The 15,809-nt window shown below is 37.0% G+C and overlaps 1 protein-coding gene across 2 annotated transcripts in view; it reads right to left on the reverse strand.

The window, feature by feature from the left end:
• Positions 1–15,809, reverse strand: part of LOC135205307 (cell division control protein 6 homolog) — an 83,121-nt gene that overhangs the window by 667 nt on the left and 66,645 nt on the right. For both annotated transcript variants that reach the window (XM_064235729.1, XM_064235731.1), the window contains exons 3-9: positions 9,905–10,504; positions 9,318–9,517; positions 4,085–4,245; positions 3,362–3,608; positions 2,604–2,772; positions 1,779–2,005; positions 146–286 (exon numbers count right to left, since the gene is read on the reverse strand). In XM_064235729.1, coding sequence (XP_064091799.1) covers positions 146–286; positions 1,779–2,005; positions 2,604–2,772; positions 3,362–3,608; positions 4,085–4,245; positions 9,318–9,517; positions 9,905–10,504 — 1,745 coding nt within the window. The remainder of the gene's footprint in view (positions 1–145; positions 287–1,778; positions 2,006–2,603; positions 2,773–3,361; positions 3,609–4,084; positions 4,246–9,317; positions 9,518–9,904; positions 10,505–15,809) is intronic.

Here is a 15,809-nt window from a genome sequence, read left to right on the forward strand (position 1 = left end):
TGGAAAGAACACATTCCATGTTTAGACTTGTAAATGGGATATCTTAACTATGAAGACAGCATTTATAATTAATGTCTAGTCAATATCTTGTGCATAATCATTTTCACAGAGGGGAAAAATACAGATAAAGGAACTGTGGTTTTACCTTTGAGCTTCGAACTTCTTTGGCACGTTTGACTTGTAACATTCCGCGAGATTCTAGAAGCGTGCAAAGGGACAAAAATTCACTCTGGTCCATGTCTGGGATGCTACGCTTCTTGCAGATTTTAGTGTACAACTCATGAAACTGTAATACAAATAAAAAAAGGATTGCCAATAGTATTTGAAAACAGAACAACAGTTCCATTCCTTAAGCTGTACTGAATTATTCAATGTGCTGACAAATAATTTGCTCTCAGGGTTATTCTTCTACGATTTACTTACTGCTCCTGAACTCCATGACAAAAGGTTGCTATGCAAACAAGAAAAGAGAAATATCAGTAAAACAAAGAACAGGACCACAAACCGATAACTCTCCAATAATATTTGAATTTCTTCCAATAAAACAAATTATAGTTGAATACCGCAGTTTATGACACCTGCAATACACAATAGGCCCTGATACAATGTCTCCTTACTCATTAGGCTATAGTGATTTTTATATTTTCCTTTCCACCATAACTTTGATTTCTTCTTACCTAGCTGCCAACTTCTTTAACTTTCACCTCTATGCAATATGAGGCTCTAGAAATGCCTGTGGTTTAGTTGGGTTATAAAGTTAAGAACAAGTGTCAGAAATCACAACCCTCTGTCAAGCTCACCATAGACATTGTTTTATGGTACATTGATTTTTAATCATCTCTTCTCTCGTCCATTCTTCCACATATGACGACATTAATATCTTTTGTCCAACTCACATGGCATAAGTCTGAGTACTTGAAATAAAGACAGCCACTTCTAAGACATGCTAGGAATGATCACAACAAACTCCAAAACCTACAAATCTACTGCAATCAGGAAAAGCAGCATGCAGCAAAATATTGATCATTTAAAGTAACCACCACTATATTTTGCATCTAAATTTCCCAATTTAAAGGTCTGAAGAGGTCCCTTAAACTGCTTCTGTCTGATTTGCATCTACTGTTCCTTTTACTGATTACTCTTTCCCTTCCTCATATTGTACCCAAAACATCTCAGATCTAGTCTCCAGTTTCTCAAAAAATCTTTTGGCTGTGAACAAAAAAATTGTTACCTCTTGTCACTGCAAGAATTACATTAGTTATTATTAATGACAGGTAATTTGATCCAATTCCTCAATGAAATTTGTAGGACTCACATGGTCCTCCTAAGGAATCAGTTTTATTTCAAGTTGAACAACCAGGTGCGAGTAAACAGACTGGACAAATACCTCAAAATGTGTTTGAATGGTGAATTTCTAAATGACCACTGATACTAAAAATTCTCAAGTTTTTACTAACCAGCATCTTTAGGATTGCTGCCTGGAAATTGGAGAAAAAATTAAATGTATCCAACCAGCCGATAGAAATGAAAATGAACCGTTTCCCTGATTTAGAACCAATTCTTCATGTGAGCCCTATTTAAGTCTATAATGTGACTTGATAGCCACACTAAGCTATTAATTAAATAATAATGAAATTAAAGACAAAGCCAAATAATAAATCATTCATAATGCTCACTGAAACTTTTTAAAATACTCACTTTTCTTCAGACTGTTATGACATAACCTGGGAATAAAAGAAATAAAACACTTCAAATCCATCCTACTTTCAAGATCTTACCTTTCCCAGAGTAATGTCCTTTGACTTTGCATGCTTCAGAAACATCAACAAACAGCAGATCAACAATTTCTGTTGCAACGAAAAACTCTCAGGGGCATTCTGAACAGCGGAAATGACACGAGACCCATACACCTCGTTGAAGATGGCCATGATCTGAGGAATCTCCACAACCTTTAGGCCTGCTCCTTGCTTCTGGGGGGATTTTCTCGGTGACTTTCTTGGACTCCCTGGTAGGGAAGGAATAGAAACCTACTAGAAATCATTCTTAAACAACTTGTATTCCATGGAACATGGTAGGGAACAACCAGTACTACTTCCAAACTTACAAAAGCCATAACAACAAGTTTAGATGGTTTGCATTTTACTTATTACAGTGGGAAACAGGCACACTTTCCTCAGAGAAAAATAAAGCATGAATCATGTTTTAATATTGAATCGTGAATAAAGCTTCCAAAACTTAAATCTTTTCAGAGCTCAAGTATAAATGCTGCAATATTAAGCTTAAATTTATTGGTGCAGATGCTTTAACACAGATCGCAAATAGTATGTTAAGTGTAAAGTGCAGGTATAGTTTAAATTAAGAACTACTATGTGCAACTGCTGTCAGCTATATCAAATAAGTATTCAAGCGCAGACTATAATATAATGGCTTTGTTACTTGACTGACTGTTACTTATCAGAAAGCCACAACCCCAGTGTTTCTCTTAGTTGAAGCGCAACTACCTAGCAACAATTAGCTAAGCTCGTCAGCAAAGAATACTCCTAGCATTACATACCATATTGTTAATGACTACACAAGATATAACCAATTATAAGAGTGCTCACCCAATGATGGTTTCAACACAGACTGTCTCCTTGCTTGAATTTCACACAGCTCAACAGCTCTCCGACATACGTCCAAAGCCTTGCGGACGTCACCAGCCACAGCTGCAACTTTGCCAGCAAGGAACTGAATGGCTGATGGCCGTATAATCTGCACATCCTCTAGCCCAGCCTGTGAGAGATCATGAATCATTATTTAGTCTTATCGAGGCACTAGCACAACACAATTATCTGTAGGAATAGACAAAATAATTTGGTCTCAGAAACCAAAACTTAAAAACATAACTGTACTAAAGCACCTTGGAAGGTAAGGAAGTTGTATTATCTAAGAGAGAGAGAATGGATTGGAATATAAATTTTAAGCCAAAGGCCAAGCAATGGGATTTATGAGGTCATTCAGTGCTGAAAATAACAGTGAATCAACTGTTAAGGATGATGGAAAGTAACATGTGAGAGAATAAAGGAGGTACAGTAAAAGAAATGAAAGGGTTGCAGCTAGGAAGAGAGAGAGAGAGAGAGAGAGAGAGAGAGAGAGAGAGAGAGAGAGAGAGAGAGAGAGAGAGAGAGAGAGAGAAGAGAGAGACTTTTTATTAATGGTTAGTTCAACCAGACCACTTAATCAAAAGTATCTGGCTTTCATCTTGGAATCTAAATTATTTTTCACTTCAATGCACTTTTTAAAAACTTGATAACTGGCTCAAAGGAAAATATCAGAGGACAGAGTTGACATTCCTACCTAAACAAAAATGCAGAAGACAAACCTCTTCTATTCTTTGATTGAGAATCTTGACTATTTCTGCTTTGGAGTAAGGAGGGAAATGTAACAGCTGCGGCTTAAAAGTAGGCCTGGCTTGGAGTCTGGGTAGCACTCTGTCTGTGAGATCCAGGGCATTGGCAATTCCGACAAGAACCAGTTTGGAGTCCTTCAATGATGGCCACTCAAAAATAGAATAAAGAACCTCCTGATTCTTGCTGTCTAGCTGATCAATCTCGTCCAATATGATTAAACTGTGAAAATCAAGTTCAGGGTGAAAAACACTCAGTAAGGTAGTACGTACAGAAATTTCTGCAAATGCTGACAACACAGGACTCTTAGGAAAACTGGTTTTGGGTTTTTTGTCGTTTTATCGACCTCATAACTGATGAAGATTTTCCTTAAAGCATTCTTGTTGTAAAATAAACTGGAAATCTGTATGAATCTATGGGAACAACATTAAACTTTTAGCCAAAGGTACGGGTCATATAGATCCCGCAAAGTTTCCATGGCATTTATCCATAACCGAGAAAGATAAAGCAACAACCTGAGATTGCAACACTCAGTAGAGTATTACTAATTGAATAGAAGTAAACTAATCTCACAGGTATTTTCTCAGAAACTGGAAGCAACATCTCCATGAAAAAATTTCTATTAACATTTGACTCAGTCCATATAACTCCCGTTTTCATCATTTCTCTTACAGAACAAAATGTTGAATTATACTCACACAGGATTCTTAGAAGACATAAGAGTTTTTTCTATAAGCCTCGAATTTTCCTTCTCCGTTGCTCGAGGTTGAAGACCAAGTCCTGAAACAATCTTCCCATATATAGATGCAGACGTCTTCACAGTCATGCAGTTCAAAAAGATCTGCCTAAACTGTTTCTCCTGAAAATACAAAAATCACTTAAAGATGTCCTTTAAGAGAATAGAACATAGAATTTAGGCCAATGGCCATGCACCATGACCTATGAGGTCATTCAGCACTGAAAGGGAAACTGATATTAAGAAGGCTTGAAAGGTGTAACAGGAGTAAAACCTTGCAAGTGCACTATGAAAAATTGTTAGGAGAGGGTAGAAAATAAGAAGGTACATTAAAAGGAATGAAAGAGGTTCCAGCTAGGGGCTGAAGGGATGCTGCATAGACCCTTAAGTAATGCATACAGTGTACCAAATGAGGCGCAAATGATGGCACTAACCCCTATACAAACAAGGAACTTTCTTTAAAAAAATCATATGTAACACCAAATATGTTGCATGTTATGTGTAAAGAAGTTACAAGACTTTTTACTACATACAGCAGTTCTCAGTTCAACTTCATAAGCAAAAATACAGAATATTGCCATAAGCTTCGTATGCAATTGGAGATACCTGAGCCATGGTAATAGTATATGACTACATTCATTCAACTGCCAGAACATGAACCCACAATTCAATTAACACAACCTGTACATAGTAATTTGTGAATAAAACATTATTAAAAAATCCAGTCCACAGACTCTAAAATCACACTTCAAGTGGCACTAAGGGTTCTTTGTTGTGCTTACTTGGGCACCAGCTACGTTGCTTTCTGCCTTTAATTTTCATGTTCAAGTTTTGATCTTCCTGACCAACACCTATAACTTTATCATGAGACTAGAAGTAAGATTCACTGGTTTCCTTATTACAGCTTTAACAATATCAATAATATCCTCAGCATGAGAATACATGAGGCAAAATAATTTTTGCAATTTACTCAAACTATCTAACAAAGCTATCATATACTATGGGAAATATCTTTCATTAAAATCAGTGATGATCTTCAAGCAAACCTCATCAAGTTACTGCATGAAAGAACTTAATATTATCATTATAAGAGCAGTTTAACCACAAACTGTCTGCCATAGTAGCAGAACATAAATAAAACAACTCTAAAAAAAAAAAAAAGATTCAAATGACAAAAATAGATTGCTAACATTGACTGGAAAAAGGCATTAATCAAGACAAAAAGACTTTGACTATCAAGTTAAACAAATTCCAATTATATAGATGAGCTTTGAGACAAACCCTACATACAGGAACATTTTGAAATGCTAATCCATTTACCGTATATACTCGCATATTATGCGACTTTTGAAACCTAATTTTGAAGCTAATTTTAAAGGGGTCGCATCATACACGCGGTATAAAATTAGCGTACCGTCTATGCTTTCCCAAATCGGCAGATTGCGATAGTTACTACCGGAGGAAAACAGTAGATCTTTTAAAAAGTTATGCTTTACTTGTACTTCACTATATCCAATATATTGTAATGCACTCTCATATACTTATTGTATTTTAAAATACAAAAGAGCGATCGTGCGCCATTTGCATTATTTTGGTTTATACAGCATGTTTAACTGTTCTAGACTAACCATCTATAATTTCCAAATCAGTTGTTAAGGCACAATACCGAAGGAATTTTTACTTTTTGTTTTACTCGGTAAAAGAAACATTACTTACTTGAACTATTATTTTTATTTTAGGATACGCAGTTAAGTGAAAATTTATTAAAGTAAAAAAAAATGTATAAAATTAATAAATTAAAATCCTCCCAAGTCGCTCTCCGTGTCCGTATCATCAAATACTGCTCTGAATTCTTCGCCATGAACGCAGTCATATTCGTCATCTTCCAGATCTTTGATCATTTCATGTATAATCTTGTCACCGTGGCGAGCTCTCTGGCGTGGCTTTTAAAGATCTGCCCTTATGCTAAACAACAACTGCCCGTGTTTGACAGACCTTTGAATGTCCTTGAGACAAACCCCGAGGCTATAATTATAAGATTATAAGGGGTTTTCATTCCCAGGTACTTTAATCTCCCTATTCGGCCCTGCTCTCTCTCTCTCTCTCTAAACCTCAGCTGTCCGAGCGAGAGCTTTTTTTATGGGACAACATAGGCCCGCATTTTGCATTTTCCATACCTAATTATTTTTGTATACGATTGCCCTTTCTCGGCTGTGAAGTTGATGTCTATCCATGGCTGTGAGATGACCAGGAATAACTTGTAGTCGGTGTCAAAGTCACTCTACACTTCAGTCAGGCCAAAACTTTGCATTCAAGCAATATTCAGTCATTGTTTCCTATCTATTATTTTGTCTCAGAGAGAGAGAGAGAGAATCTGTTTGTATACAATTGTTTATTTTCTCACTCGTCAAACTTACTCTGTTATGCTTTATTTCATATTTCCTTGCTCACCAATTTATTCTATACCTACGATATTAAGAAATCAAGATATGTGTAGAAGGGAGAACTGCCTCCAGACGTACAGTCCAGTATGGATTTAAACGCACGCGGAACTGGTTGAAATATTCGCAACAGCATCAAGATGAGATGCCATGGTGATAGAAAATCTGACTCCGTTCTTGTTATTGCATAAAAAAACTTTATCAATCGTGAATCTACGTAATTTTAATTTAGAATTCTGCGTACGTAAAGATAGATATTTGATATCTGTAATGGGAGAAATGGTTTTATTCTCTTTTGTTGTTGGATTAAATAATTTTTGGCAAGATATGCGATCAAACACGTGGGAGGACCAAAACAGCCCAGCCAGAGAGCTCGCTCATTTTGTAAATACTATTGTTTGGCGTATTATAGGCTTAACCCGATTCGTTTGGGTGTGCGCTGCAGCTGCTGCTACTGCTACTCAAATAATCGCATTTTTCTTACTAATCCCAAGAGTTGACCATGGAAAATCCCAAGATAATTAAATAATTGACATATGCCAAGCCTTGGAGTCCTAAATATTTACTTTGTCTGTCTATCAGGAAAAGATACTGATAAATTGAATTGACGGTATCTTTTAGAGAGAGAGAGAGTATAATGCAGTGTGTTCATGCTTGTTAAAAATGTGCAGTACGGGTAATTCATATCTGGAAGAAAGAAAAATGTGAATTTTGTTGCTGTCAGTCGCATGGACTAAATTTACAAAGAGCAGGGAACAAATCTTGACATTCCTCGCGAGATAAAGAGATGAACCAAGGCCATCTAGGATGAACTCTCTCTCTCCCCTCTCAACTATACTGCAAGTGTTAACTTGAGTCTCTGAAACCAATAGGTATTAGGACAAGCACAACTGTGTGTGTGTGTGTGTGTGTGTATGGGCATACTGTTAAAAAATGTGCTGTACCTACAGGTAATAAGTAATAAATACCTACATCTTGGAAGATAAAACAAACAAACAAATTTTGTTGTTGTTAGTCACCGGGGATATAAAGAGTGTGACCAGCGGACAGAAAGATTAACATTTTTCCAGAGATTAAAGAGCTGAATTTTTTTTTAAGCTATGTCAACCGCGTTAGTAAATAGGTATCATCTTCTAAAGAATTTTTTTCTTTTCTTTTTGCGGAAGAATCTTCAAACCATTTTGCATTCAAAGTAATGAGAAGGAATCATTCTATTCTTCATGTAATCAGTAAAATACTTACACTAATAAAAACTAAAACTACGTATTGTATGCAAAACACACACCTCATCGTTAGCTTCACGTGTGTAAACGATCATTCTAAGAAATTCACTGAGTAGTATAACTAACACCTGATTGGTTGATTGGTAGCCATGGTGATCTGTTATCCAATGACTGCCCTCTGCTTCTGTTCTATTTATAGACATATGCCGTGGATGGCTCTAGTTTTGAACGTTACCATGTTCGTGATTTTCTGACTGCTGACGGCAAAAATTACTCAATAATTTTCTTTATATAATTATTTCTTCGTGAAAACAATAATATAATATGATCATTTTAACTTTAATGTATAGTGGTATGAAAAATACCAGTGTGTCGTAGCGATGCGTCATCAATATAGTGGTATGAAAATACCACATGGTGTTGTAGCGATAAGTAATCACGAAGTACAAATCCTTTTCCCGGACCATCCTCAAAATTTTACAACTTCAACTTCAAGATCGATATGGTGAAATATATTATATAGTCATACTTATTGTTAAAATTCACAAGTTGAACTGCAAACATTATTATATTTTGATTGTCAGTACATATATTTTTTGCATTTTACGGAATGTTTGTTTTGAAAATAATAGCTATTAGTGAACATAAGGTATTAATTGTCCCACTATTTTGTTATAGGTGATCTTAGTTATCTCACATTCATTTAACAGTATTATATTAATATTTATTTAAATAAACTGTAATTAATAAATAACAATAATGAAAAACATAAAGGGAAAAATGTTTTTGCTGCAGTAGTGATGTTTGTTTGATGATTGCATCTGACCTCACATTTCCGAAATCTGAAAAATTCCAAAAACCGAAACATCGGAATGTGTGTGTACTGCACATTTTTTTTTAAACACGAACACAATGTCTACACATTTACTGATACCCGTTGGTGAAAGACTCAAATTACAGTATTTATTCCTGAGAGAGAGAGAGAGAGAGAGAGAGAGATGAGAGAGAGAGAGAGAGAGAGAGAGAGAGAGAGAGAGAGAGAGAGAGAGAGAGAGAATGATTTAGGACTCCAAGGCGTGTTATTTTTACAATTATTTTATTATCTTAGGATTCTTTTTAAATCTTGAGATTTAATATTCAATTCTCGAGATTAGTAAGAAAATTACCGTAACTTGACTAGCAGCAGCACACATCTGAATGACTCGGCCATTAGCATGCTAAACCACCAACCTTATGAACTGACGCTCTCGGAAAAGGAACTCGCATGATACATGAGATACATGACAAAACCACTGTTTATTGGTGAAAATTTGGGGGTCGCATGATATGCGAGATCGCACGTTACTCGAGTATATACGGTAACCCAAGTTAATTATAATTCTCAGACAATAATAATTAACATATTGAAAATTCCCAATTCTTTTTATAAATCTCACAAGAAACTCCATATCCATACTGTGCATATCCATACTGTGCTATATCCAACACATACACAATCTTAAACATTTTAAGTAATTCACGTCATATTTACCTTCATGTTGGCTACAAGGGAAGTAAGGCAAGCAGTCTTGCCAGTGCCTGGGGCTCCAGAGATATAGAGAGACCCCGGTTTTCCCTTTTCAAGATGCTTCGACAGAAAATCTTTCATGGCACTTATTTGTTCCTCACGACAAACCAGTGTTGTGGGAGTTCCAGAATTCAAAGTCTGCCGTACAGATCGATACGCAGTCACTGAAGGAGACAAGAGCACACATTTACATGGTAAATATCTTCTGAAGTTTGTTTCCCACAAAGCACATCTCTCAATCAGAACAGAAAACAATATATTCTTATACTTTCTGAATACAATTATCAAGTTACTGATATGATGTTTTTGGTCAATCAGGGTATGAAGTAATGAAGCGGTTGCTGATGGAGGGAAGGCCTTCCAATCACAAGTGTCCCTAACCTCTTGGGAAACATCTCAAGTGTTAACATGGAAAGATTACACAAGACTTTAAACTAGTACATGGGAAGCGATATGAAACCATGAATTTTAATGCTCAGAAAACATCCTTGAAAGCAATGACTACCTAAATAAGGCTATGTTCTAGTGCTTAAAGAAAATATTGTACTTACCATCAGGTTTGAATAACCCTACAGATATGGCTTTCTTGGTACTAGAAGGACTAGACAGTGAAAGACTAGACACTAAAGTTGAGGGGCTACTGAATTTCCTGGGAGACATAGGCAATTTTCTGGGAGATCTTCGTGGGCTACTGGGTTCAAAATTTAGCTTCCTGGGCGATCTCCTGGGGCTGTCGATCTCTGAGGCAACACCCTTTCCCAAATGTCTGATAGGACTATACGCTCCTCTCAACAAAGACTTCGCAGGGCTACTCAGTTCAAGACGTCGCAATGGTGACTTGGAAGGGCTCTGAAAGGTGAGTCTTTTTATACTTTTGTGGGGGCTACTGACACTGCTGAGGGAAGGTTTTGCTGGAGACTTGAACGGACTTTTGGAGCGTGTAATGACTTCGTTGGCATTCAGACTGGGATTTACAGTGCTATTCTTTAATGGACTGAAAGGTACTCTTGGTCCTCCAGATCTGCTATCTTGGTCATTGTCAGCAGTCTCTGATGTATTTTCCTTAGGATCCTCATAGTTCTTTTGGTTTTCTGTCTGCAAATAAGCTGGGGATGTCTTTTGGGGGCTGCAACCATTTTCTTTGTCATTTTCTGAAACAAAACAGTAAATTTCAGTGACATCTGAAGACCATTTCACTTCCCATCTACTCTGCAAACAATGGTAATAGTTGGGCAAAACAGCTAGCACTTGTCAATCAAGAGAAATAATTTCTTAATTAGTAAAAGCAAGTAACTTTAGAATACTGACATAGAAAATAAGTACAAATTGAAGATTTCTTGGAATTATGTAACCAGGTTATAGAGTAAGCAGGATATGTGCATTATTGTTATTAGTATTTTCATACAGTTTGCTACTTTAACCAAACCTGCATGTACAAAACAATTGATTCACCGAGGGCTAGCATTAATGCTCTTCTTCAAGAGAGAAAACATATGCCATATCTATCTCAGTAAACCACAACTCCCTAGAATTCTACAATTCATAAAATATGAAGTTTTCATAGTAAAACTAATATTGTAATACTTACCTGAACACCTGAATTAGCCCTGGTCACTGACCAGCTCGAACTACAGCGTTCTCCCCCTATTCGCAGGGGATGTGTACCAGACACCCACGTGAATAGTTAAAATATGCGAATAGTTAGAACCACCACTAAAAATGCTTATAACTGCCTATCTTGAAAGTTCAGCTACCAAATGTATACCTAAAATAACATCCTACTTCAAATATACCCAAAATTACTAACCTATTACTGTATTAATCTTTGAGGTTATATGTATTATTAATATCATTTCAAAGTCATCTTAAACATCTTACCATTAACAATATATACCTACAGCCAATAACACAGAGAGAGAGAGAGAGAGAGAGAGAGAGAGAGAGAGAGAGAGAGAGAGAGAGAGAGAGAGAGAGAGAGAGAGAGAGCACTGAATGGCAACATCATATATCTGACCATCAAGAGTGAAATTATGAATAATTCCGGAGACAGAGAATAATAATGGAGAGAGAGAGAGAGTTATTATTTAATCTCATTAAACTTAATATTATTTGAAACTAGTACTGTATATTATTATTTCACCATAAAATGTAGTAACGCCCTTAAAGATATACTGTATACATAAACTTCCATGCCAAACAGAGGGCTTGTTACCATTATGACATGCGTACCTCATGTGGAGAGAGAGAGAGAGAGAGAGAGAGAGAGAGAGAGAGAGAGAGAGAGAGAGAGAGAGAGAGAGAAATTATTCTTATTTAAAAGAGTGAAATGGATAGATTATTGTATTTCTTTAAAATACTATCACATATGAATTTTGAAATTAGTTATATTATTATTATTATTATTATTATTATGTGAAAATATTAATAAACATACACATGTACCATAAAAATCTCTCATCTCAGGATGAGAGAGAGAGAGAGAGAGAGAGAGAGAGAGAGAGAGAGAGAGAGAGAGACTCCCTCCCCTCCTGTCACATTACTTGATATATTTGACAGCTGTTGGTCTTCAATTTGGTACCTGGAGTTCAAAAGAAAGATGTGTGAAGACTGGGATTTTCTTCATTCTTACATAATTTTTTAATTTATGAACTAAAGTCTTACTAATTCACTTTAGTATTTTCTTTAATGAATTAATATTATTGCTGTTTACATTAATATTGATATTTGAAAATTAGTAAATCATTTATTTATCATACAAAAAACATACATCTCTGTAAGAGAGAGAGAGAGAGAGAGAGAGAGAGAGAGAGAGAGAGAGAGAGAGAGAGAGAGAGAGAATCTTTACTTCACATATGATTTTTGTAATTACAATTATTATCACTATTATCATTTGAAAATATACATACATGTACTATAAAAATCTCAAATATCAGTAAAGAGAGAGAGAGAGAGAGAGAGAGAGAGAGAGAGAGAGAAACACACTCCCTCCCCTCCAGTCACATTACGTGATACATTTGACAGCTGTTGGACCTCAGTTTGGTACCTGGAGTTCGAAAGAAAGATGCGTGAAGACTGGGATTTCCTTCATTCTTACATAATTTTTTAATTTATAAAATAAAATCTTACTAATTCACTATAATATTTTCTTTAATAAATTGATTGCTCTCTACATTTATATTATTTGAAATTTGTAAATCATTTAATCATCATACAGAAAACATACATTTCTGTAAGAAAGAGAAAATTATTATTGTTATTATGTGATATTTAATCTTATTAAACTTACTAAGACAGTATTGATCAATATTAATATTTTAAAATTAGTAAATCATTTTTGTATCAAAAAATGTATTTAGTCACCAAACTAACATCAAAATACACTAAGTTGGGATTATTTATCATCAGAAAAACCCCGCGAAAAGGTGAATTTCCTGCAAATAATAGGTAAATAATGTCCAAAGAGAAATCCGCGAATCCGTGAATCCGGACAACACGAATACGGGGGCCCCACTATATATCCTCACATATTTACCCACTAAGTGGGTAATTTCAACTGTCAGCATTACCAACACAGCAGGTAAAATCTAGTCAAATGAGTTACATATGTTACCATTGGTAATGCTACTGCAAATACCGGCCACCAGAGGCTTGTCCCCTCAATTGCATCATTCACTATCAAATTGAAGTGGGGAGTAGGGTGGGAATCATTCAGGTGTTCAGGTAAGTACAGTGGTACCTCAAGATACAAAAGGCTCAACTTACGAAAAACTCGATACAAAAGCAAATACGAAGATTTTTGTGGCTCTACATACAAAAATTGTTCAAGATACGAAAGGTTGTTGCTGTAAAGTCCGAGATTTGCCTGGACCACCGATAACAATTTTAAAACGCGCACCACCAACTGAGTAGAATCGCCACCATCCTCCCGCTCTCCCATTGGTTCCTGATGTTAGTCACCGCCATAAGATCCTTCTCTCCTATTGGTCAGCATCTCTCCCATGATCCCATCATGTATCTACGTAGCGGCTTGTTTTTTCGGCCACTTCGCGGCATCATCGTTATCGTAAGCATGCGGAATTAGTTCGTTCTATACGATTTTGTTTATTAACGTAAATTCGTTAGTGATTTCATTGTAGTACTACTTTATCATGTTGTGTGAGAAATTTACTTCATACGCATACGGACTACATAACTTAATTACGTACAGTATATACGTAGTCATGGGTCCCAAGAAAGCTGAAGTAGGAAAGAAGAGGATGCTTTCTTTGGAGACAAATAGGAAGCTGGTACGTGATTGAGCGTGATCGCCAAGGAATACGGCCGAAATCCGTCGACAATAGGCACCATCCTTAAGCAGAAGGATGTCATCAAAGCAGCTACACCTTCCAAGGGCGTGACTATTTTGTCCAGCAAGAGGAGCCATGTGCACGATGAAATAGAAAGGCTGCTTCTTGTCTGGATAAAAGACAAAGAAATCGCTGGGGATACGATAACCGAGACGGCAATCTGCCACAAGGCCAGCGCTATTTTCGTCAATTTGATTGCCCAGGCCGAAGACGACGGAGGAGAATGGACATCGACGCCAACCCCAGACTTCAAGGCTTCTCATGGGTGGTTTAAAAAATTCTGTAAACGGACTGGCATCCATTCGGTGGTGTGGCATGGGGAGGCAGCCAGCTTGGACACGAAAGTGGCCGAAGCCTTTATTAAGACGTTCGACGAGATATGACTCAAAGAAGGCTACAGTTCTCAGCAAGTCTTCAACTGTGATGAGACTGGCATTTTTTTGGAAAAAAATGTCTTGTCAGATGTACATCATGAAGGAAGAGAAGAAGCTACCTGGGCATAAGCCAATGAAAGACAGGCTTACGCTCGCACTTTGTTCAAACGCCAGTGGGGATTGCAAGGTGAAGCCCTTACTTGTCTATCATCGGAGACTCCTTGAGCCTTCAAGGCCCACAAAGTGCTTAAGGAGAAGCTTCCAGTGATGTGGAGGGCTAATGCAAAAGCCTGGGTAACAGGACTTTTGTTCACTGAGTGGGTAAATCTGTGTTTCGGCCCGACAGTGAAGAAATTCTTGGAAGAGAAGCGCCTCCCTCTGAAATGTCTGCTGTTGTTGGACAATGCCCCTGCTCACCCTCCTGGCCTCAAGGAAGATATCCTAGCGGAGTATTCGTTTATCAAGGTTCTTTATCTTCCGCCTAACACCACCCCTCTCCTCCAGCCCATGGACCAGCAAGTGATATCGAACTTCAAGAAGCTGTATACGAAACATCTTTTTAAGAGATGTTTCGACATCACCGATACCACAAACCTCACCTTGTGTGAATTTTGGAAGGAGCATTTCGATGTTGTGATATGCATCCGACTCATCGACCAAGCTTAGCAGGAGGTTTCGAGGCAAACCTTGAATTCCTCGCAGAGGAAACTCTGGCCTGATGCCGTATCCGCCCAAGACTTCGAGGGATTCGACATGGGCGAAGCTGGTGCTGCAGATTCAGAAACAGTTGACGATCCTGAAACTGTTTCGCAACCAGATCTTGACAAGATCGTTGCACTCGGCAAGTCCATGGGGCTGGTCGTCGACGAGGACGACATCAATGACCTTCTCGAGGAGCACCAAGAGGAGCTTACGACGGATGACCTGAAGGAGTTGGAGGATGCAACATAACGTCGTTCAAGAAGAGTTCTCTAGCAGCGGCGAGGAGGAGGATGACAACGCTATGACAACGGCAGAAATTAAGAATGCTCTAGCTGCTTTTCATAAGGTGCAATCATTCGTAGAAAAGAGACACCCCGAAAAGGCTTACACAGGTTGTATACCTGCACAGTTCGATGACATTTGCCCGAGTCGTTTCAGGAACATTGTCAAAAGCAGGCAGAAGCATTCTTCCTTGGATAGTTATTTTTTAAAGAGGCCTTTAGTAGGAGAAGCAAAAAGGAAGAACCAAGTGATACCACAAAAAACAGTAAGTTGAAAGTGGTGAAGAAGTTGAAATTTAGTATAAAAAAAATAAAAAAAAATAAAAAAAAAATGTAAAGTATAAACAAGTAAAAAAAAATGTAAAAATAAAAAGACAAAAAAAAATTTTAATTTTAAGTTTTTTGTAAAGTTAAGTGTTACGGTTTTGTTAATGTGTTTCGTAAAGTTTAGTTTATGTTTTCCTGACATTTTTTCATGTGTTTCGTAAAAGTGTACGTATCTGCCGTTTGTCCTCCTCCTCTGTCGCCACTTTCGGAGATAGCCTCACTCGAAAGGTAAGCTTCCACATTTTACCACATCGTACGTACGTACAGTATTTCTTGTATATGTACCATGTACACTAATACACTTTATTTACAGGTACATACATATTAGTACTACTAGTACATATTAAGTTAGGTATTGAATGGTCCAAATTGTTGTATCATTTCATTGTTTATAGGTCAATTTTTAGCTTTATTATAAAAGTTACT

Source organism: Macrobrachium nipponense, chromosome 49 (genome assembly GCF_015104395.2).
Source record: "Macrobrachium nipponense isolate FS-2020 chromosome 49, ASM1510439v2, whole genome shotgun sequence".
NCBI lineage: Eukaryota > Metazoa > Arthropoda > Malacostraca > Decapoda > Palaemonidae > Macrobrachium > Macrobrachium nipponense.